The sequence below is a fragment of the Dendrobates tinctorius genome, unplaced genomic scaffold (genome assembly GCF_039654945.1).
Source record: "Dendrobates tinctorius isolate UK_male_01 unplaced genomic scaffold, ASM3965494v1 ptg000155l, whole genome shotgun sequence".
Classification (NCBI taxonomy): Eukaryota; Metazoa; Chordata; class Amphibia; order Anura; family Dendrobatidae; genus Dendrobates; species Dendrobates tinctorius.
This window is the reverse complement of record NW_027361822.1, coordinates 13,236,442-13,259,851: the sequence shown is the minus strand read 5'-3', so window position 1 is coordinate 13,259,851 and position 23,410 is coordinate 13,236,442. Positions and strand designations below refer to the sequence as shown.

The 23,410-nt window shown below is 47.1% G+C and overlaps 1 protein-coding gene and 2 long non-coding RNA genes across 3 annotated transcripts in view; 1 reads left to right on the top strand and 2 right to left on the bottom strand.

Annotated features, from left to right (window-relative positions):
• Nucleotides 1-23,410, bottom strand: part of LOC141051177 (uncharacterized) — a 266,826-nt gene that overhangs the window by 138,592 nt on the left and 104,824 nt on the right. Inside the window, exons 10-14 of the mRNA XM_073548042.1 lie at nucleotides 1,938-2,026; nucleotides 1,072-1,276; nucleotides 763-942; nucleotides 557-680; nucleotides 376-473 (exon numbers count right to left, since the gene is read on the bottom strand). Coding sequence (XP_073404143.1) covers nucleotides 376-473; nucleotides 557-680; nucleotides 763-942; nucleotides 1,072-1,276; nucleotides 1,938-2,026 — 696 coding nt within the window. The remainder of the gene's footprint in view (nucleotides 1-375; nucleotides 474-556; nucleotides 681-762; nucleotides 943-1,071; nucleotides 1,277-1,937; nucleotides 2,027-23,410) is intronic.
• On the top strand, nucleotides 2,803-4,488 carry LOC141051135 (uncharacterized). Its single transcript, XR_012220572.1, has 2 exons — nucleotides 2,803-4,247; nucleotides 4,326-4,488. It is a non-coding gene; the product is annotated as an uncharacterized lncRNA (long non-coding RNA).
• On the bottom strand, nucleotides 4,546-6,604 carry LOC141051144 (uncharacterized). The gene is made up of 3 exons (XR_012220580.1): nucleotides 5,666-6,604; nucleotides 5,422-5,572; nucleotides 4,546-5,336 (listed from the first exon to the last, which is right to left on the bottom strand). It is a non-coding gene; the product is annotated as an uncharacterized lncRNA (long non-coding RNA).

The window sequence follows — 23,410 nt, the reverse complement described above, 5'->3', positions numbered from 1 at the left end:
CTGCCGTGTGCTTCCTGCATTCAGATGGTCACATGGTACCGCTCATTAAACTCAGAAATATGCGCATATTCATGAGTTTAATGAGCGGTACCACGTGACCGCTGAATGCAGGAAGCAGACGGCAGAGGAAGAAGCAGGGGCTGCAGAGAAGTGAGTATGATCTCTGACACCCCCGCTCCCCCTCCCACCCCCCGATATATGACTCGCGTATAAGCCGAGAGGGGGACTTTCAGCCCCCAAAAAATGGGCTGAAAATCTCGGCTTATACACGAGTATATACGGTAATACTGGTGGATAAAACAAGACTAAGCACAAGACCATCACAGCCGTCTACACATCATAGGGGAGATCTCATGACACCTTCTCTCCATCTACCTGATGATCCTGAGGAACATTGGGATCTTCTTGTTTACAGTCCTGTGGAAGAAGAGGACGGGGACATCTCTCTGGTGTTGTCCTCTTACTGGATAGAACTGGAGGAAACACATACAGGGACTGAATTCATTCTTTACATACAGATAATTATAGGCCGTGTGTATTTAGTCCTGTCTATTACCTGGTGATGTGAGGGGTAGGGGAACATCCATCATGACGTCTTTATACAGATCTTTGTGTCCTTCTAAATACTCCCACTCCTCCATGGAGAAATAGACAGTGACATCCTGACACCTTATAGGAACCTGACACATACAATGATATCGTCATCCCCCGATCCCTCCATAGTGTTACTGTATAATGTCCCAGCATTCCCAGCAGTGTCACCTCTCCAGTCAGCAGCTCAATCATCTTGTAGGTGAGTTCTAGGATCTTCTGCTCATTGATGTTCTGATGCATCAGGGTGTGAGGTGGAGGCCCCGTGATTGGGCTCAGGGGTCTTCCCCATCCCTCAGACACAGGGTCCTGACAGCGCTCACTAGAGGTCTTCTTCACTACTGTGTATTCCTGGTTATGGAGAGACACATTAATAAATCTCACTACAGACATTTCCAGAGTCCTCACCTCTCCAGTTCTGTCCATCTGTTATTCCCATAGATAAGAATGATGTAATGTGACGTCATCAGAATCTCTCACCTCTCCAGTAAGCCGGAAGAGGATCTCTAGGGTGAGGTGTAATATCCTCTCCGCATTCTTGTCCCTGGTCCTATCCATCCTTGACGGGTAAATCAGGAAAATTTTCTTATGTAGAAGATGTCTGCTGAGAGGATCCGATATTGTAGAGACCTGAATGAGCCGACGTTTCCAGGATTCTTCTTGTGGGAATTGGCTGCAATATCCCCTGTGCAATATATTTCTAGTATTAATGCGCCCAGTAATGGGGAATCTCCAGCACCTACTTCCACCTGCAGGGGGCGCTATCTCCGGGAATGGAGGGGTTACTGCCCCCCTGTGCAGCTCAGTAATGGGGAATCTCCAGCACCTACCTCCACCTGCAGGGGGCGCTATCTCTGGGAATGGAGGGGTTACTGCCCCCTGTGCAGCCCAGTAATGGGGAATCTCCAGCACCTACCTCCACCTGCAGGGGGCGCTATCTCCGGGAATGGAGGGGTTACTGCCCCCTGTGCAGCCCAGTAATGGGGAATCTCCAGCACCTACCTCCACCTGCAGGGGGCGCTATCTCCGGGAATGGAGGGGTTACTGCCCCCTGTGCAGCCCAGTAATGGGGAATCTCCAGCACCTACCTCCACCTGCAGGGGGCGCTATCTCCGGGAATGGAGGGGTTACTGCCCCCTGTGCAGCCCAGTAATGGGAAATCTCCAGCACCTACCTCCACCTGCAGGGGGCGCTATCTCCGGGAATGGAGGGGTTACTGCCCCCTGTGCAGCCCAGTAATGGGGAGTCTCCAACACCTACCTTCACCTGCAGAGGGCGCTATCTCCGGGAATGGAGGGGTTACTGCCCCCTGTGCAGCCCAGTAATGGGGAATCTCCAGCACCTACCTCCACCTGCAGGGGGCGCTATCTCCGGGAATGGAGGGGATACTGCCCCCTGTGCAGCCCAGTAATGGGGAATCTCCAGCACCTACCTCCACCTGCAGGGGGCGCTATCTCCGGGAATGGAGGGGTTACTGCCCCCTGTGCAGCCCAGTAATGGGGAATCTCCAGCACCTACCTCCACCTGCAGGGGGCGCTATCTCCGGGAATGGAGGGGTTACTGCCCCCTGTGCAGCCCAGTAATGGGGAGTCTCCAACACCTACCTTCACCTGCAGAGGGCGCTATCTCCGGGAATGGAGGGGTTACTGCCCCCTGTGCAGCCCAGTAATGGGGAATCTCCAGCACCTACCTCCACCTGCAGGGGGCGCTATCTCCGGGAATGGAGGGGATACTGCCCCCTGTGCAGCCCAGTAATGGGGAATCTCCAGCACCTACCTCCACCTGCAGGGGGCGCTATCTCCGGGAATGGAGGGGTTACTGCCCCCTGTGCAGCCCAGTAATGGGGAATCTCCAGCACCTACCTCCACCTGCAGGGGGCGCTATCTCCGGGAATGGAGGGGTTACTGCCCCCTGTGCAGCCCAGTAATGGGGAGTCTCCAACACCTACCTCCACCTGCAGAGGGCGCTATCTCCGGGAATGGAGGGGTTACTGCCCCCTGTGCAGCCCAGTAATGGGGAATCTCCAGCACCTACCTCCACCTGCAGGGGGCGCTATCTCCGGGAATGGAGGGGATACTGCCCCCTGTGCAGCCCAGTAATGGGGAATCTCCAGCACCTACCTCCACCTGCAGGGGGCGCTATCTCCGGGAATGGAGGGGATACTGCCCCCTGTGCAGCCCAGTAATGGGGAATCTCCAGCACCTACCTCCACCTGCAGAGCCACACATCACATATATGGCTGCTCTGTGCGCACAGGACCTGGGATGAGGTCACAGGAGGGGAGGAGTCAGGGGTCACATGATATATTCCAGAGTGAAGACGCTATGGAGACTTCTCAGTCTGTGACATTTCCGCCATTATTTGCCCCTCACTACTAGTGATGTGTCGTTCGTGAACGAACCGAGACAAAGAGCCGGCTCTTTCATGTCACCGACGGGAGTCGGCTCACCACTGGGAGCTGAGCCAATTTATTTTTTTTCTCCTGCTGTTTGCCTAGCTTCTTCCTGCCTTGCTGGGGGCTGGGAGGAGCTGAGGAGGAGACTTAGGCCATGTGCAGACGTTGCATATTTTTGGTCTCATTTTTCTGCACAAAAAATGCAGCTGCTGGCAGAAAACACATGGTGGAATGTCTGCGTTTTTGATGCGGTTTTATAGCGTTTTTTTATGCGTTTTTTAAGCGTTTTTTGGGATGCGTTTTTCTTGCGTTTTTCAAACAATTTTCCATGCATTTTCTATGCTGATTTCATGCATATTTTGTGCGGTTTTGCTTGCGTTTTTCTACCTGATTTGTCTCCCTTTTTTGAAAGCAAAAATAAAGAGAAGAAACTTCAAAATCGAAAAAAAAAAAATGATGTTACTTCCTAGTCCAACCTCTTTCTCCATTTTGGATTTGGCACACTTTCGTAATCATGACTGCTAACCTTGAAAATGATCGGAGTGAACAACGAAGCACACAGCATGGCGAAGAACACGGTGAAACTAATGTATGGCTACGCAGGCCACAACGCCTCCAAGCTTTTGGAGTATTGCTTGATTATCTGAATCAGCAAAGACTCCAGATAAGCAACACTGTATGTAAAAATATTGTTTGTGAGTCCTCATCACACATAGTGAGATTGCTAGCGAGGTCGCTGAAACATCACAGCTTTTGTGACGCAACAGCGCCGTCGCCAGCCATCTTGCTACATGTGATGGATATGGGCGACCGTCCCCCTGCTGGATATTGCTGATTGAGCTTCAATGTCCTGTCCATTTTTTGATCGGTTTTGTTCCGCTGGCCTCATGCATTGCTATGTTTGCTGACAATGAGCGACTGCGATGGTGGCGCAAAATTCAAGGACGCAGGCTGGAGTCGTCAGATTAGCTGCTGTGTGGCAAGGTCCCAATGACCGCTGAGGTTACGGCTTGCCGTATAGTGGCTGTGTAAATTGAATAGATCTGCGTGTTGAGTGAACAGGTAGTGACGTACCAACCATCTTTAGGTCTCATCGTTTTCCTCAGCGCTGGAGCGTTGTAGACTCTCACGGGACCTTAACCCAAATTATTTTATCTTACTTGCAGGCCAGAAAGAGAACCAGAAGAATGTGGGTACACCCCATTGTGGCAGAACGTACAGGAAAGGGTCACTTTCGTGTGCTATACCAAGATTTGAGAAGGTAAGTTACCCATATGTGACGAGAATTTGTTATAAGTACAAATCTGTATGTGATGTAACTTATTATTTTTTTTAACAGATATCCCGAGACATTTGTGTCCTTTTGCCGGCTCACCATCCCGGCATTTGACCTGTTCCTGAGCATTATGGGAGAAGACCTTATGATATTTTTCCACAACTAATAATAAAACAAATTGTAAATCTTAATTTATTATAAAACCAATAAAAGACTTTATGACCAACATAGTCTTTTTCTATTTTTTTTAAATATAAAATCTTTCAACAACAAAGAAAAGGTTCAACAAACACAAGTGTTGTCCGAATATGGCCTCACAAAACGGTGACAGCAGGTCTGGTGTCAGCAACGCAGAACTAATGGAGGTAATGGAGGACTTTGTCATCCAGGACCTGCCTTATGCCCTAAACTAGTTGAGCAAGATGTAATCTTGGTAACTCATGTTTTCAGAGTTAACATCTCCATAATAAGAATAGTTAACGCGAGGTCGCTGATACCGTTGGTCATCACGCTGTTGTGGTGGTGGTGGTGGCATTGGTGGTTGTGGAGGCGGCAATGGTGGGGGTGGTGGACGCCTTGATCGAACACTTTGTGTGGCCCCTATTACAATATCTGCTAAAGGTGAGATAGGCGAAGGGTCTTCAAATTCTGACAGTATTGCATTTACTACTGTCATAAACTTAGTCTGCCTTTCCGCTGACAGTAACCGAGCTTTGCTGGCTATGCTGGCACCAAAAAAATCCAAGTGATCTTCCCTGGAAGATTTATTGATTAGATCTATGGTGTCATTAACCCTTTTTGTAGTCACATCCATTTTTTTTTTGGGTTTTGGCCTTGCTTTTTTTGGCCAGTGGCTCGGTTACTGTCAACGGATTGGCAGCTGTTTGACTGTTTGGGGCAGCAGTATTTTGGGTCTCTGCACAAGATGCCATCCCTGAAGATGACGCAGCCGACACTACACCAGATGTGCAGGGAGACTCAGGTTCACAGAATGAAGACCCATCCATAGAATCTGTGGATCCTGCGGCCTCTTGGCTGGCATCTTCAGGAAGCGGCGAAATGTTTCCATCAGTGCTGTCATAAAAAAAGATAACAGTTTTCAGTGATAATTCAAATTTTAGTCATCCTAACAACATTGAAATTATATCTAAATATTCACCTCCTCAAAGTCCTGCTGGTTAACAAGAAACACATATCCTGATACAAGCTGAATTTTATTTTCGCCGGTGAAGATCCACTGGTGCCAATCTTGGCTTGGATTTTTTGAAATCGATCTCTCACCGATCTCCAGCGTTGCTTAACATCATGCACTAAAATGTAAAGAAAAAACACATTATGATCCGTGCAATACGTTTAAAAATGAAGAGTTGGTCTGTATAACCAACATAACAAAATGTACTTACTAATTTTCTGCTGCAGGGCAACGCTGTACCCATCAAATTCATGATACAGCTAACGGCAGATTCGGGACCAACACATATCCCGTGTATACTTGTCTTTGTAGGCCTCATCGGCTGGGTCCCAGATAGCTGGCATGTCGCTTATCTGTAATGGATAAGAATGTTATTTATATCTTCATATTTAGTTTGTTAGCATACATACAATGTCGTACACACACACAGTCACGTACACACACTTCCCTCACGATGTGATAGCATCGGGCACACGTATCCGTCAACTCCTGGACAGTCTGAGTTGCAACGTAACATTGGTGGATGGAGCAAGACATGATGTCCCAGGGTGTCAATCGGATTATGGGGAATGGACGGTCCAGGCCATGGCTTAACTGCCTTCATCTATCAAGAACTGCTGACACACTCCAGCCACATGAGGTCTACCATTGTGGAACCTAGGGCCAACTGCACCTGGAGGGCTGTGTGCCCCGACCAAGAAAAACCACCCCACACCATTACTGACCCAGTGCCAAACATGTCATGCTTAATGATGCTGCAGGCAACAGATCACTCTGTATGTTGTCTCCACACTCTGTCATGTATGTCACATGTGCAGAGTGTGAGCCTGGTGCCTGCGCCATCCTTCTGCATGACCGTTTTAGCAGTGGGTTATTAATAATGGTGTGGGCTGTTTTTTATTTTGAGGGCAATGTGTAGTATTGAACTGAAACACGCGCATGGAGGCCACACACAATACTACGGTGAATTAGAACTAGATTACACATTCCTTTGTGTTTTTTTTCAATCCAAATACAGGGCTCCATTGTTTTACAAATTTGCTCGCTATGGATGTTTTTTTTAAAACAGCTGGGGGGTTGATATTCAAAGCCTGGGAAGATTCTACCCTTTCCCAGGATACCAAAAAACAGTCCACATTTACTTGATTTAGCATTCTGCACTTGAACAAAATGGCGTGAGCCATCGCCATCTTGTTCAAGTCCAGAATGGCAAAGCCAGCAACTGGGGCTTGATTTTTTATATCCTTGGAAGGGGATAATCTTCCCAGGCTTTGAATATCAACCCGTCGCTGTCATCTGAGCCTTTGATGGCTAATAGAATATGTGGCCCCCCACCCAAAAAAAATTACGTGGGGTCCCCATATATTTTGTTATTCATCAAAGGCTCTGCTGACAGCGGCGGCTTGATATTAATACCCTTGGAAGATTAACCTCTTCCCAGGCTACCAAAAACAACACATAGTTGCTGTTTGTCCTTGTCTGGACTTGAAAAAAATTGGCGTGGGCTCCCGCCCAATTTTCAAGTCCAGAGAGGAAAAGCAAGCAAGTGTGTGCTGACTTTTTGTAGCCTGGGAAGAGTTTCATCTTCCCAGGCTATGAATATCAACCCGCCGCTGTCAGCAGAGCCTTTCATGGCTATTCCAATAGGGGGACCCCCCCCCCAAAAAAAAGATGTGGGGTCCCCCTATATTTTTTAGCCAGAAAGGCTATGCCGACAGCTTCGGGCTGATATTCATAGCCGAGGAAGGGGCCATGGATATTGGCCCCCCCCTGGCTACAAATATCAGCACGCATCCGCCCCAGAAATGGCGCATCTATCAGATGCGCCAATTCCGGCACTTAGCCCCTCTCTTCCCACATCCTGCACCGTGGTGGCGGGATGTGGGGTAATAAAGGGTTAATGTCACCTTTGATTGACAGGTGACATTAAGCCGGGTTAATAATGGAGAGGCGTCAATAAGACGCCGATCCATTATTAATCCTATAGTTTAATATGAAAAATAAAACACACAGAAAATTTTTTTTTAATGTTCTTCATTTAACCATACTTACCCATAAAAAACCATAACCTGTAAAAAAAAAATAAAATAAAAAAACACAAAAATACCAACCTGTCCGACGCAATCCATTTAAAATCGAGTGTCCCACGTCGATCTCTAGTGGAGAACAGTCACATCAGTAGATGTGACTGCTCTCCACGGGTTAAAAAGTCACACTGACAGGAGAAAGTTCCTGCAGTGTGACTGCGCATGCGTGTAAGTTTACCGGGACGCACTTTACGGCAATAACAACAGGTCAATTACCGTAAAGTGAGCTCCCGGGCCGTAAAGTGAGCTCCCGGGCCGTAAAGTGAGGTCCCGGAGTTCATTGAACCGCCGGGAACCCATCGCCGACCAGCGCACACTGCAGGAGCAATTTTAACTCTTGCAGTGCATCACCGGAGGACAGCGTGGGACAGAACCTTTTTTTTTTTGGCTGTATTTGTTTTTTTGGAACATTTTAATGGGAGACCAGTGAGGGAAGGTTTCGGGCAGGCGAAAGTGGTATGTGGTAAGTATGTGTATATGTTGTGTGTTGTATGTACTGTTTGTTACGTGTTTTTTTTGTTTTTAACCCATTGTGGTCATCCGCCTGACGATGGGACAACTCTCCCATCATATTTGCATGGGAGAGCTGTCCCATCCGACGAATGACCACAATCTGTCACTACAGACACACAGACTGACACACACACACAGACTGACACACACAGACATAACTTACCAATTCAACCATACGCCTCACATCCATCCCCATACGACGGTACGACTCCATTTTATTTTCAGACAGCATACACTTCCTCCTTCCTGTTCCGTCACTTCCCTTTCCTGCGGTTTTGGATAGCAAATCAGCAGCAAAACCGCTGATCTTTTTTTGATCAGCGGTTTTGCTGCGGAATTGAAAGATATAATGGGAGTCTATGGGTGCAGAACCGCAGCGGAACCGCAGAAAAGAAGTGACATGCTGCGGAAAATAAACCGCTACGTTTCTGTGCGGTTTTTTCCGCAGCATGTGCACATCAAGTCTGCGGATCCCATAGACTCCCATTATACGTGCACTACACTGCGGATTTTAGGCTATTCCGCGCGGTACAAACCGCGGCGGAACCGCAATTAAATCTGCAACGTGTGCACATGGCCTTAGAGCAGTGAGTACAAGTGGGAAGTGACTGGCAAGGCTTTGACTTGCGACTGGGCTCTTCCCACATGACACATAGCTGTACTGTGATTGGATGCTCAGTGTAGTGAGTGCACACACATGATCTGTGATAGATCACAATGTGCAGTCACACAGACTGTCACTGTCTGACATAACAGTTGATGGCCGGCAGCTGCAGGATGAGCAGAGGCGCTGAGGTCAGGCACTGACAGCCATCTTATCCCTCATTATGTTCTGTAGTTCCTGCTGCACTACAGTGGGAAAATAATAATATAAAGCTGAGGCAGAGAAACTCTGTGGACAGATCCGGGTATATGTATAATATAACGCTCTAAGCATCAATCTGTCCGAAGCCTTTATAGACTGCACAAGTGCGACGCACCTGCACAGTCTGGCTCCAGACGGAGTGACGCACCCCCACGAGATCACGGTAGATGCACTCCCCCCAGCCGATCGCGGTGTGTCTTCAAGAAAATGGCACCAGAAAGAGAGGAATGTGCAAGCGCCAATTCCGGCCAAACAACCCGCCCTCTCCTCACATCACGGCACAAAAGATTACCGATCAGGTATTCACTGTGAAGTCAGTAGAGGGCGGGTTGTGGCGCCATGCATACCTGGATAGGGGGGTTAGAGGACCATGCATGCCAGGATTGGGGGGTGAGAGGACCATGCATACCAGGATTGGGGGGTGAGAGGACCATGCATGCCAGGATTGGGGGGTGAGAGGACCATAGATGCCAGGATTGGGGGGTGAGAGGACCATGCATGCCAGGATTGGGGAGTGAGAGGACCATGCATGCCAGGATTGGGGGGTGAGGGGTACCATGCATACCAGGATTGGGGATGAGGTGACCATGCATACCAGGATAGGGATGAGGGGACCATGCATGCCAGGATAGGGGGGTGAGGGAACCATGCATACCAGGATTGGGGGGTGAGGGGACCATGCATGCCAGGATAGGGGGGTGAGGTGACCATGCATACCAGGATTGGGGGAAAGGGTACCATGCATACCAGGATTGGGGATAAGGTGACCATGCATACCAGGATTGGGGGGTGAGGGGACCATGCATGCCAGGATAGGGGGGTGAGAGGACCATGCATACCAGGATTGGGGGGTGAGGGGTACCATGCATACCAGGATTGGGGATGAGGTGACCATGCATACCAGGATTGGGGGGTGAGGGGACCATGCATACCAGGATAGGGGGGTGAGGGGTACCATGCATATCAGGATTGGGGGGTGAGGGGTACCATGCATACCAGGATTGGGGATGAGGTGACCATGCATACCAGGATTGGGGGGTGAGGATACCATGCATGCCAGGATTGGGGGGTGAGGATACCATGCATGCCAGGATTGGGGGGTGAGGGGTACCATGCATATCAGGATTGGGGGGTGAGGGGACCAGGCATACCAGGATTGGAGGGTGAGGGGACCAGGCATACCAGGATTGGAGGGTGAGAGGACCATGCATACCAGGATTGGAGATGAGGTGACCATGCATACCAGGATTGGGGGGTGAGGGGTACCATGCATATCAGGATTGGAGGGTGAGGTGTACCATGCATACCAGGATTGGAGGGTGAGAGGACCATGTATACCAGGATTGGGGGGTGAGGGGACCAGGCATACCAGGATTGGGGGGTGAGGAGACCATGCATACCAGGATAGGGGGGTGAGAGGACCATGCATACCAGGATTGGGGGGTGAGGGGACCATGCATACCAGGATAGGGGGTGAGAGGACCATGCATACCAGGATAGGGGATGAGGGGACCATACATCCTACGATAGGGATGAGGGGGAACCATGCATACCAGGATTGGGGGGGTGAGAGGACCATGCATAGCAGGATTGGGGGGTGAGAGGACCATGCATACCAGGATTGAGAGGTGAGAGGACCATGCATACCAGGATAGGGGGGTGAGAGGACCATGCATACCAGGATAGGGGATGAGGGGACCATACATCCTACGATAGGGATGAGGGGGAACCATGCATACCAGGATAGGGGGGTGAGAGGACCATGCATACCAGGATAGGGTGGTGAGGGTACCATACATACCAGGATTGGGGGGTGAGGGTACCATGCATGCCATGATTGGGGGTTGAGGTGACCATGCATACCAGGATTGGGGGGTGAGGGGACCATGCATACCAGGATTGGGGAATGAGGGGTACCATGCATACCAGAATTGGTATGTAAGGGGTGCCATGTATGGTGCCGATATCAGAGTTACTCTGTAAGAACCTGGAACATGTCTCAACATGTCTCCAAGTATTTACTTATAAGGGTATGTGCACATGTTGCGGATTGCTGTGTGGAATTTTCTGTGCGGAATCTGCATCTCTTGGCAGAATCCGCAGGTCTAAATCCCTGCGGATTTATGCAGTTTTCCCTGCGGATTCCTATAATGGAATGGGTGTAAAAACGCTGCGGAATCCGCACAAAGTATTGACATGCTGCAGAAAATAAACCACTGCGTTTCCGCTTGGATTTTTCCGCAGCCTGTGCACAGCGGGTTTTTTCCCCATAGAATAGCATTGTACTGTAAATCTGCAGCGTGTGCACATAGCCTTAGAATAATCAGTGCCGGCAGATGTCACAGCACTGACTAATGTAGAAACCACATGGACAAATCTCAGATATTAGAGGATAACACAAATCAGCAATACGGACAGGAGTGAGGGCCTGATCCCAGGAGCTACAGTCTGAGGAAAGGGCTAAAAGCCTTCACTAGACCCCTGTACAGCTGTATAATGAGGCCCAGGCTTTATAGTGAAGGGACTGGAGTGAGGGCCTGTTCCCAGGAGCTACAGTCTGAGGAAAGGGCTAAAAGCCTTCACTAGACCCCTGTACAGCTGTATAATGAGGTCCAGGCTTTATAGTGAAGGGACTGGAGTGAGGGCCTGTTCCCAGGAGCTACAGTCTGAGGAAAGGGCTAAAAGCCTTCACTAGACCCCTGTACAGCTGTATAATGAGGTCCAGGCTTTATAGTGAAGGGACTGGAGTGAGGGCCTGTTCCCAGGAGCTACAGTCTGAGGAAAGGGCTAAAAGCCTTCACTAGACCCCTGTACAGCTGTATAATGAGGTCCAGGCTTTATAGTGAAGGGACTGGAGTGAGGGCCTGTTCCCAGGAGCTACAGTCTGAGGAAAGGGCTAAAAGCCTTCACTAGACCCCTGTACAGCTATATAATGAGGCCCAGGCTTAAGGGTGTGTGCACACGCTGCGGATTCTGCTGCGGATCCGCAGCGGATTTGGCAATTCTTTCTGCGGATTCCGCAGTGGTTTACCATCTCCTCCATTGTGGAGATGGTAAAACCGCAGGGCAAAACCACAGGATAATCCGCAGATAAACTGCAAGTCTTTTGACTTGCGGATTTATCTGTGGATTTTGAAAATCCGCAGCAGATTCCGCAGCATGTGCACACAGCCTTATAGTGAAGGGACAAGAGTGAGGGCCTGTGCCCAGGAGCTAGTCTGAGAAAATGGCTAAAAAGCCTTCACTAGACCCCTGTACAGCTGTATAATGAGGCCCAGGCTTTATAGTTAAGAGACTGGAGTGATAAAAGTGGGGAAAGTAGCACTTTTTGCAAGAAGCGCTGCTTTTTGAGCGGAGCCGAGTGAGCCAGATCACCAAAAAGAGCCGGACTGCCCATCACTACTCACTACTGGCACAATTACCCCGTGATGCCTTTTCTACACAGTTTTCTGTGTGGAATGTATAGAGGCTATAGAAGTCCATGGCATAGGGAAGGTGGATGGGGGGGGGGGTGGAGGCAGATCCAGGGTGGGGGCCATAGAAGTCCATGGCATATCATAGTTCTCTTTCTCGCAGTCTATGACATTCGCTCACATACCGAGCTACTATCTCCACTGCTCTCTTCTTCCCCCAGCAGGATGTTTTCTCTTCCTCCTTCATGGTGATGAAATCCAGGAAGAGATGTGAGAACCTCCTGAACTGAGTGTCCCTCACTGCTGATTATTTGGTGCAGTGTAGCAGGAAGTGAGTCTCATCCTCCAGGGCCTCCTGGTCACAGTGTTGGCACAGTCTTTCCTCCCTGGGCTTGTAGCTCTGCCTGTGTTGGCCGGATTCAATGGCCAGACTGTGGGCACTGAGTCTGTATTGGCTCAGGATTTTGCAGTCTCTGGGGTCCGGGAGATTCTCCAGGTATGGGGCCTGTCTGTAGTCTCTCTGTAGACTCCGGTACATGGTCAGTTTCTGTGAGCTGATGATGTCATTCTTCCAGTCACTGACATACCTCTCCTGGCCTTCATCTATCATCTTCCTAATTCCAGCTTTTGTCAGGTTGTTGTGATTGGTGTTCTGGTCAGGTTGGGTTTGGGTGGGCTGTTCCGAGGGTACTGATTTTTCTGTTTCACCTACATGTATCAGGGCTTTATGGTAATGGGAGATTTGATTGCTCCTATGTAGGTAAGCCCGGAATGACAGTGCCCTCTTTAGAACCGTTAGGTGTAGAGGGAATCTGCCCAGCTTGGCCCGGCAAGCACTGTTGGAGGTGCTCCGATGGACTTGGAGAAGGTGCTTGCAGAATTCAAGGTGGAATATTTCTGTTGGGCTGGAATCCCACCTTGACCAGTCTGGGTATAGGAGGATTAGGGTGATGACAGAGTCGAAGATTTTTAACCAGACCCTCACTGGTGGCTTCAGGTGGTAGAGTTTCCTTTGGATGCCATAGAAAGTTTGCAGGCCTTGTCTTTCAGGGTCTCTATGGCTTGTTTGAAGCTCCCTGACTGGTGAATCTCTAGGCCCAGGTAGGTATATTTGTCCGTTCCTGTAAGGGCGCAGTTGTTGAGGACAAATGAAAGGTGCTGGTCTGATTTTCTTGAATTTCTCAAATATTTTCAGTTTGTCTTGGAGGCCTTTCTCGGTTGGTGACAGGAGCAGCAGGTCATCTGAATACAGCAGGAATTTCACCTGAGCATCGTGGAGGGTGAGATCTGGTGCTGTGGAAGATTCCAAAGCGGTAGCCAGCTCGTTGATGTAAATGTTGAAGAGCGTTGGACTTAGGCTGCAGCCTTGTCTGTCTGACTCCACGGCTCTGCTGGAAATAAGCCGTTCTTTTACCGTTCACACTCACACTGCAGAGGTTCTCGGTGTAGGAGCTTTTGATAACATCGTAGGTCTTTCCTCCTATTCTGCTCTCCAGCATTTTCAGGAATACGCCTGGGTGCCACACCGAATCAAAGGCCTTTTTAAAGACCACGAAACAGGCGTATATATTCCCATTCTTTGTATTGTGGACGTGTCTCTGAATGATGCTGTGCAGGGTGTAGATGTGGTATGTAGTGTGGTGGTTTGGCATGAACCCTGTGGCACACCCTCTGATCCTGTACTCTGCCTTGTGCTCTGTAGTGCCTCCTGGCACACGCTCTGATCCTGTACTCTGCCTTGTGCTCTGTAGTGCCTCCTGACACACGCTCTGATCCTGTACTCTGCCTTGGGCTCACGTGTGCCTCCTGGCATATGCTCTGATCTTGAACTCTTCCTGTACTCTGTTGCGCCTCCTGGCACACCTTCTGCCTAACTCTGTACCCTGACGTGCTCCTTTGCACGAGTCCTGCTTTGCGCGCACCCGGGCGTTTGCTCGCACCCGGGCGTTTGCTCGCACCTGGGCGTGCTAGTCGGTCCATGCCTTGTGTTTTCCAGTACTCTCTGTGCCTCCGTACTCGTCCTGTATCGTCCTGTAACCGGTGTGTCCCTGTGTCCACGCTTTGCACGTTCCTGCAGACACACTCACTCATGTCTCCTGTGAGCCAGCACGCGCTCTGCTCTGTCTTGTACCCAGAAGTGCTTCCCAGCACGCGCTTTGCTCTGTCTTGTACCCAGGTATGCTTCCCAGTACAAGTCCTGCACCATCCTGTACCCTGCATGCCCCCGTGTACATGCTGTATGTACTTCCACACCCAGCGTGCTCCGACTACATGCTTTACATATTCATGTTCCCTGCGTGCCCGTCTTCACTCTGCTAGACACGGTCTCTCGTGCCTCCTTCGAGCCGGCCACCTGGTACCAGCAGTCGTGGTACCTTGCCCCCTTGGGCTTGCCCCTGACACTCCCTGTATAGGGGGTGGTCCTCACTAGGTCAGTTTGCACTGGGAGGGTTGGTGCCACGACCCAGAGGGTCCACTCCAGAAGTCGTCACACCCTGTTTGGCTATTGCTGAGGATGTTGTGCTGGGTGAGGAAGCTGAGGATCCTCTTGTTCAGGATGCTGTTGAACAGTTTTCCCAGGTTGCTGCTGAAACATATGCCTCTGTAGTTGACTGGGTCATACCTGTCCCCATTCTTGTGGATGAGTGTGATGAGGCCTTGGTTCTAGGTACGAAGAAAGTAGCCAGCACTTGGCACAATATTAAAGAGTTTAACCGTTGCAGCCTGTATTTCTGGTGGGCTGTACTTCAGCATTTCTGATAGGATTCCATCCAGGCCAACCGGGTTTTTCTACATCTTATGGAAGAGATTCTCTCTGCTACTACCTGTAATGTAATAGGTGTATCCACAGGGTTTTGGAAATTTTTTACTTTTTCCTCCATTGCTTTTAGGTTTGCCATTATGCTTTCCTGTTCTTGGCTTAGTTCTTCCTTTGGAATGTCTTTATAGAGGTCTCTGAAGTACTGGAGCCAGATGTTGCCATTTTGGATATGGATGTTGTTTTTCTTGTCTTTTGTGCCCATGTGGTTCCATAGTTCCCAGAAGGAGTTGTCTTGGAGGGCATCTTGGAGTTGGTTAAGCTTGGTAGAGATGTAACTCTGCTTCTTTCTCCTGAGGATGGTTTTGTACTGCCTTTGTATGGTTTCATAGGCTTCCCTTAGACCCGGGTGGTTGGGGTCTCTGTGTTTCTTGTTTGAGGCTGTTCTCAGGGTCTTCCTACGGCTTTACATTATCTGTCAAACCAACCATTGATCTATTTTTCTTTTGTAGTTGACTTTTTTAAGGTCGGACAGTCTGGCCATTGCATAGAATATATTGTTGAGGTCTTTTGCAGCTTGACTCACTCCCTTTGAGTTAGGCTGGTACTCCTGGTTGTAGAAGTGGTGGCGCATCCACTGTATTTCAGGTCTGCTGGGAGCCTCTTTATACTTTAATGCCGACATTTTGGGCCATTTATAGGATGGAGGCCGGTTGAAGAGGCCGCTCTGCTGTGGCTTTTGAGTGGATGGTTTCTCTGTAGATTTCGAGGACAAAAGAAGTTGTCTGTGGTCTGACAGGTGCGTTTGTAGGGAGACTATGAAGGCACTGATATTTTCCAGGTTCATATCTGTAATGGCATAATCTACTACACTCCTCCCTACATAGGAGTTTAGTGTACACCTCCCTAAAGAGTCTCCTTTAGTTCGTCCATTAAGAATATGAAGTCCTAAACTTCTACATACGTTCAGGAGCTTTTTACCACTTTTGTTGACTGTACTGTCATAGCTGTTTCTCTGTGTGTACTGAGTCTTGGCCGTCATTTTCTGCTCCAAATATGTAGATGTTCCCATCCATGGTTAGGAAGTCGTTTTCTCTCCCTGTTCTTGCATTGAGGTCTCCAAAGATGACAACTTTGCCCAGGGCCTGATAGTTGGCGGCTTCTCTTTGTAAGATCTTGAAGCAGTATGATTGAAGTAGGGTGACTCTGGCAGTGGTATATAGGTGGCGCAGAGGTGGACATCAGACCGAGAGATGAGGATGGATCTGCTGATCCTGATCCATATGTGGATGCCTCCTCCCTTCACCGATTTTATGTACTGGTGGAGCTCCTCTTTATACCAGATCAGTATTCCTCCTGAGCTCCGGCCCTGTTTGATGTTTTTATTTTTCAGGGCAGGGACAGAAATTTCCCTGTATCTGATGGGCACCAGAGATTCGTTTTCGGCTCTGATCCATGTTTCCAGGAGGATCTGAATGTCTATATTTTTCAGTCTTTGTATAAATTCAGGGTCATTTGTTATACATCCAAAGGTTGAGGTGTTGAGACCCTGAATATTCCAACTGCTGATTGTAAGTGAAGTCATTTTTCTATATATCTTGTGTGTGTATATACAGTTGTGGCCAAAAGTATTGACACCCCTGCAATTTTGTCAGATAATACTGTTTCTTCCTGAAAATTAATGCAAACACAAATTCTTTGTTATTATTATCTTCATTTAATTTGTCTTAAATGAAAAAACACAAAAAGAATTGTCCTAAAGCCAAATTGGATATAATTCCACACCAAACATAAAAAAGAGGGTGGGCAAAAGTATTGGCACAGTTCAAAAAATCATGTGATGCTCCTCTAATTTGTGTAATTAACAGCACCTGTAACTTACCTGTGGCACCTAACAGGTGTTGGCAATAACTAAATCACACTTGCAGCCAGTTGACATGGATTAAAGTCGACTCAACCTCTGTCCTGTGTCCTTATGTCTACCACATTGAGCATGGAGAAAAGAAAGAAGACCAAAGAACTGTCTGAGGACTTGAGAAACCAAATTGTGAGGAAGCATGAGCAATCTCAAGGCTACAAGTCCATCTCCAAAGACCTGAATGTTCCTGTGTCTACCGTGGGCTGTGTCATCAAGAAGTTTAAAGCCCATGGCACTGTGGCTAACCTCCCTAGATGTGGACGAAAAAGAAAAATTGACCAGAGATTTCAACGCAAGATTGTGCAGATGTTGAATAAAGAACCTCGACTAACATCCAAACAAGTTCAAGCTGCCGTGCAGTCCGAGGGTACAAGTGTCAACCCGTAGTATCCGTCGGCATCTGAATGAAAAGGGACTGTATGGTAGGAGACCCAGGAAGACCCCACTTCTTACCCCGAGACATAAAGAAGCCAGGCTGGAGTTTGCCAAAACTTACCTGAAAAAGCCTAAAACATTTTGGAAGAATGTTCTCTGGTCAGATGAGACAAAAGTAGAGCTTTTTGGGCAAAGGCATCAACATAAAGAGTTTACAGGAAAAAAAAAAGAGGCATTCAAAGAAAAAAACACGGTCCCTACAGTCAAACATGGCGGAGGTTCCCTGATGTTTTGGGGTTGCTGTGCTGCCTCTGGCACTGGACTGCTTGACCGTGTGCATGGCATTATGAAGTCTGAAGACTACCAACAAATTTTGCAGCATAATGTAGGGCCCAGTGTGAGAAAGCTGGGTCTCCCTCAGAGGTCATGGGTCTTCCAGCAGGACAATGGCCCAAAACACACTTCAAAAAGCACTAGAAAATGGTTTGAGAGAAAGCACTGGAGACTTCTAAGGCGTGCCAGCAATGAGTCCAGACCGGAATCCCATAGAACACCTGTGTAGCGATCTAAAAATGGCAGTTTGGAGAAGGCACCCTTCTAATATCAGGGACCTGGAGCAGTTTGCCAAAGAAGAATGGTCTAAAATTCCAGCAGAGCATTGTAAGAAACTCATTGATGGTTACCGGAAGCGGTTGGTCGCAGTTATTTTGGCTAAAGGTTGTGCAACCAAGTATTAGGCTGAGGGTGCCAATACTTTTGTCTGGCCCATTTTTGGAGTTTTGTGTGAAATGATCAATGTTTTGCTTTTTGCTTCATTCTCTTTTGTGTTTTTTCATTTAAGACAAATTAAATGAAGATAATAATACTAAATAATTTGTGAGTATAATCTGTCAAAATTGCAGGGGTGTCAATACTTTTGGCCACAACTGTACCTTGTAATGAGTATGGCTGTGTAGGATAAACTGGATTTCTGACTGTTTTGTAGATGTGCTTGGTTCCATCCAGTCACATTAGTTTCCTGCATAGTGCGCTGAGCAGGGTCTTTACCTCATCCATATCTCTGCTCTGCATGTATCTGTGTGGGGTTGGTGGACCCCTCCATGGAGGTCAACTCCTCTGATGGTCTGATTTTGGGTGAAGAGCTTTGTTTCCAGCTTCTGGAGATAGGATTGGGGTTTTCTGCCTTTTTATTGTTAGGGGTCTTTCAGTGAGATTATGGTCACTTTTGTATCCAGGCCTGGGACCTCTATTTAGTACAATGTCTTTCAGCTTTTTGGCCAGGAGGCTGACCCCTTGTTTGTTGAGGTGCTTATTATCATACAGGTGATAGTGGTTTAGGGAAAGGTGTTGTGCCAGGGTCACGTTTGGGACAGTCTTGACCCTTTCTGCGAGTTCCATATTGATGCTTTGGGTGGTTTGCCTGGATATGTCTTTTCTTGGGAGCAGAGATGACAGAATGATTTTGCTGTCTGGGAATTTTAGTTTTGCCATCTTTGCTAATTTGATAAGTTGTCCTGCGATCTGCTGGTGCTGGTCTGGCAGATTGTTAGTACCCGTGTGTATAATAACATGGTTTGGGTTGGTAAACCGTGGATTATTGATGACCTCTGTCACCTGTTCAGTAGTTGCACAATGAATTTTTCTGACCCGTTTTCCTGGAAATAGCCATTGTGCATTTAGGTACTTCCCATTTGAGTCCATTATTAGGACAATATCAGGACTTTGTGATGTCTGGGGTGGGTTATGTGGCTGCTGATGGGCTCTGTGATGCAGGCTTTGCTGGTGGTTGGTTCTCTTCTCTCCTCCATCTCTCTGGTTTCTGGTTTACTTTTATTGGTCTCAGGATTGTTCATATTGTTGGTTATTGTTGTGTTGCTATTTGGCATCTCCACATTCTGGTCAGTGGAGGCCATGTTGTTTGCTCTCTGGCTTGTTCCACTGCCCCCTGCTGGGTCAGATGATGAGGGGTCTGTGTTTTTAGTTCTGAAATCTGCTTTCTGAGCCTATCATTGTCATTTTGTAATTCACACATTTCTTCTCTTATTTTCTGTAGAGCTGACTTGTACTCACATTTCAGTTGTGAGTTCCTTTGAAGCTCTTCCCTAATTTGGACCAAGACTCTTAGGCCTGTTTCACACATCAGTTTTTTTGTGTCAGTTAAAATCCGCCAAAATGACGGAAAGTGGATCCGTTGTTAACTGATGTGGACGGATGCCACCGGACCGTTTTTTTTGACGGATCCGTCGAATGAAGAATTTTAAAGGTACCGCTACCCGGGAAGGAAAGAGAGAGGGAGAATTTTTTTTTCTGTCCGACAGAAATGATTTCAGGGTTAAATTTCCTCCTGACCTCATTCCTCCGGGCATGCGGATCCTGCAGTACAAAAAAACGTTACATGGTTCGTCCACGCATCTCAGCGGACGCAAAAAATTGACGGATCCGCAAAAAAACGGATCCAACGGATGGCCATCCGTCAAGATCCGCCGGTAATGCAAGTCAATGGGGAAAAAAATGGATCCACCAAAAAAAAAAATGGCGGATCCGATTTTTTGCAAAAACAGCGGATTTTGACTGATGGTCAAAAATGGAAGTGTGAAACAGGCATTGGGGGGGGGGGTCGGAGAGGTGTGAAGTGTTGGGGGTTGAGGAGCTGTGCCTGGAGGTCTCTGTAGAGATGTGAGCATTAGAAATGGCCTCTGGGGGGTTGTTGTTTTTTTAAGGATTTGTGCCTGTTCTCTGATATGAGTAAGATGGTTTTCAAACTGCTGCAGATTGTCCTCAGTCCCTTGCACCATGACGGTGCCATTGTTGTATGGGCTTATAGTAAGTGAGTTGGTGTCATCATCTGCTTGGCTTTTAATTTTAATCTGCTGGCCATTATTAGTGTTGCACTTAGATATATACCGTATTTATATTGCTATTTTTCTTACTTTGTGTCAGTATGATTATAGCGATAATACATTTCTATTTATTTTATGTTTTGCCGCTTTTACACAATAAAAACTATTTTATAGAAAAAAGAATTGTTTTCCATTACTATACCCTGAGAGCTATAACTTTTTTATTTGTATACTTATGGAGCTGTATGGCGGGTTTTTTTTGCGGGACAAGATGGCGTTTTCAGCGGTACCATTTTTATTTCTATTAGACTTTTTGATCGTGCTTTATTCACTTTTTGTTTGGCGATATGTTGAAAAATATACTTTTTCTTCTATATCTCTTATTTAACTTTTTTATATTTTTCACAATTGGTTAACTAGTGTGTCAGTTTTATAGGTAGGGTAATTTCAGATGCAGCAATACCAAATATGTGTACTCTGTTTTTTTTACATAGATGTGTGTATTTATTTGTTGTCATGGAGGAGATAATAAAAGCAGCAGTAAACTCACACTTCAGGGTTGGAGTGCAGGAGTACTGCAGCTCCCATCAGCTCCTCCAGATAATGTCTGGTAACATGGCAGGGACCTGCAGGAGGAGTCTGAAGAAGTGGCCCAATGGTTCCCACATATACAGTGGGTACGGAAAGTATTCAAACCTCTCTAAATTTTTCACTCTTTGTTTCATTGCTGCCATTTGGTAAATGCAAAAAAGTTCATTTCTTTCTCATTAATGTACACTCTGCACCCCATCTTGATTGAAAAAAAAAAAACAAATGTAGACATTTTTGCAAATTTATTAAAAAAGTAAAACTGAGCTATCTAATGGTCATAAGTATTCAGACCCTTTGCTCAGTATTGAGTAGAGGGACCCTTTTGAGCTAGTACAGCCACGAGTCTTCTTGAGAATGATGCAGCAAGTTTTTCACACCTGGATTTGGGGATTCTCTGCCATTCTTCCTTGCAGATCCTGTCCAGTTCCGTAAGGTTGGATGGTGACCGTTGGTGGACAGCCATTTTCAGGTCTCCAGAGATGCTCAATTGGGTTTAGGTCAGGGCTCTGGCTGGGCCAGTCAAGAATGGTCACAGTTGTTGTTCTGAAGCCACTCCTTTGTTATTTTAGCTGTGTGCTTGGGGTCATTGTCTTGTTGGAAGGTGAACCTTCGGCCAAATCTGAGGTTCAGAGCACTCTGGAAGAGGTTTTCATCCATGATATCTCTGTACTTGGCCACATTCATGTTTTCATCAATGGTAACCAGTCGTCCTGTCCCTGCAGCTGAAAAACACCCTCATAGCAAAATGCTGCCACCACGTTCCACTGTTTGGATTGTATTGGACAGGTGATGAGCAGTGCCTGGTTTTCTCCACATATACCACTTAGCATTATCAACAAAAAGTTCTATCTTCGTCTGCGCGCCGCTTAGAAACCCGATGTTTACCTTAGTTACCAGCGGCAGCTCGCTCATTGCTGGTCTCCCGCTGGCCAGCACGCATCGCTGCGTGTGACAGGCCAAGAAAAATATCAGAAAGGCAGAGAAAAAGAATGGTGAGAACAGTCAAGGACAATCCACAGACCACCTCCAAAGACCTGCAGCATCATCTTGCTGCAGATGGTGTCACTGTGCATCGGTCAACAATACAGCCACTTTGCACCATGAGAAGCTGTATGGGAGAGTTATGCTGGTCATACAAAAAGGCGTTATGCATGCGCTGTATTGTTGACCGATGCACAGTGACACCATCTGCAGCAAGATGATGCTGCAGGTCTTTGGAGGTGGTCTGTGGATTGTCCTTGACTGTTCTCACCATTCTTCTTCTCTGCCTTTCTGATATTTTTCTTGGCCTGCCACTTCTGGGCTTAACAAGAACTGTACCTGTGTTCTTCCATTTCCTTACTATGTTCCTCACAGTGGAAACTGACTGGTTAAATCTCTGAGACAACTTTTTGTATCCTTCCCCTGAAAAGCTATGTTGAATAATCTTTGTTTTCAGATCATTTGAGAGTTGTTTTGAGGAGCCCATGATGCCACTCTTCATAGGAGAATCAAATAGGAGAACTACTTGCAAGTGGCCACCTTAAATACCTTTTCTCATGATTTGATACACCTGGCTATGAAGTTCAAAGCTCAATGAGGTTACAAAACCAATTTAGTGCTTCAGGAAGTCAGTAAAAAGTAGTTAGGAGTGTTCAAATCAAGAAAATGATAAGGGTGCCCATACTTTTGCACCGGTCAAATTTTGTTTAAATGCAGATTGCACATTTTCTGTTAGTACAATAAACCTCATTTGAATCCAGAAATATAACTGAGTCCATCAGTTATTAGATATATGAAACTGAAATACCTGTTGCAAAAACCAAAATTGTTATAAAGAAAAAAGGTTAACATTAATAGGGGTGCCCAAACTTTTACATATGACTGTATTTAGACTTTTCTTTTATAATACAGTTGTGGCCAAAAGTATTGACACCCCTGCAATTTTGTCAGATAATACTCAGTTTCTTCCTGAAAATTATTGCAAACACAAATTCTTTGTTATTATTATCTTCATTTAATTTGTCTTAAATAAAAAACACAAAAAGAATTGTCCTAAAGCCAAATTGGATATAATTCCACACCAAACATAAAAAAAGAGGGTGGACAAAAGTATTGGCACTGTTCGAAAAATCATGTGATGCTTCTCTACTTTGTGTAATTAACAGCACCTGTAACTTACCTGTGGCACCTAACAGGTGTTGGCAATAACTAAATCACACTTGCAGCCAGTTGACATGGATTAAAGTTGACTCAACCTCTGTCCTGTGTCCTTGTGTGTACCACATTGAGCATGGAGAAAAGAAAGAAGACCAAAGAACTGTCTGAGGACTTGAGAAATCAAATTGTGAGGAAGCATGAGCAATCTCAAGGCTACAAGTCCATCTCCAAAGACCTGAATGTTCCTGTGTCTACCGTGCGCTGTGTCATCAAGAAGTTTAAAGCCCATGGCACTGTGGCTAACCTCCCTAGATGTGGACGGAAAAGAAAAATTGACAAGAGATCTCAACGCAAGATTGTGTGGATGTTGGATAAAGAACCTCGACTAACATCCAAACAAGTTTAAGCTGCCCTACAGTCCAAGGGTACAACAGTGTCAACCCGTACTATCCGTCGG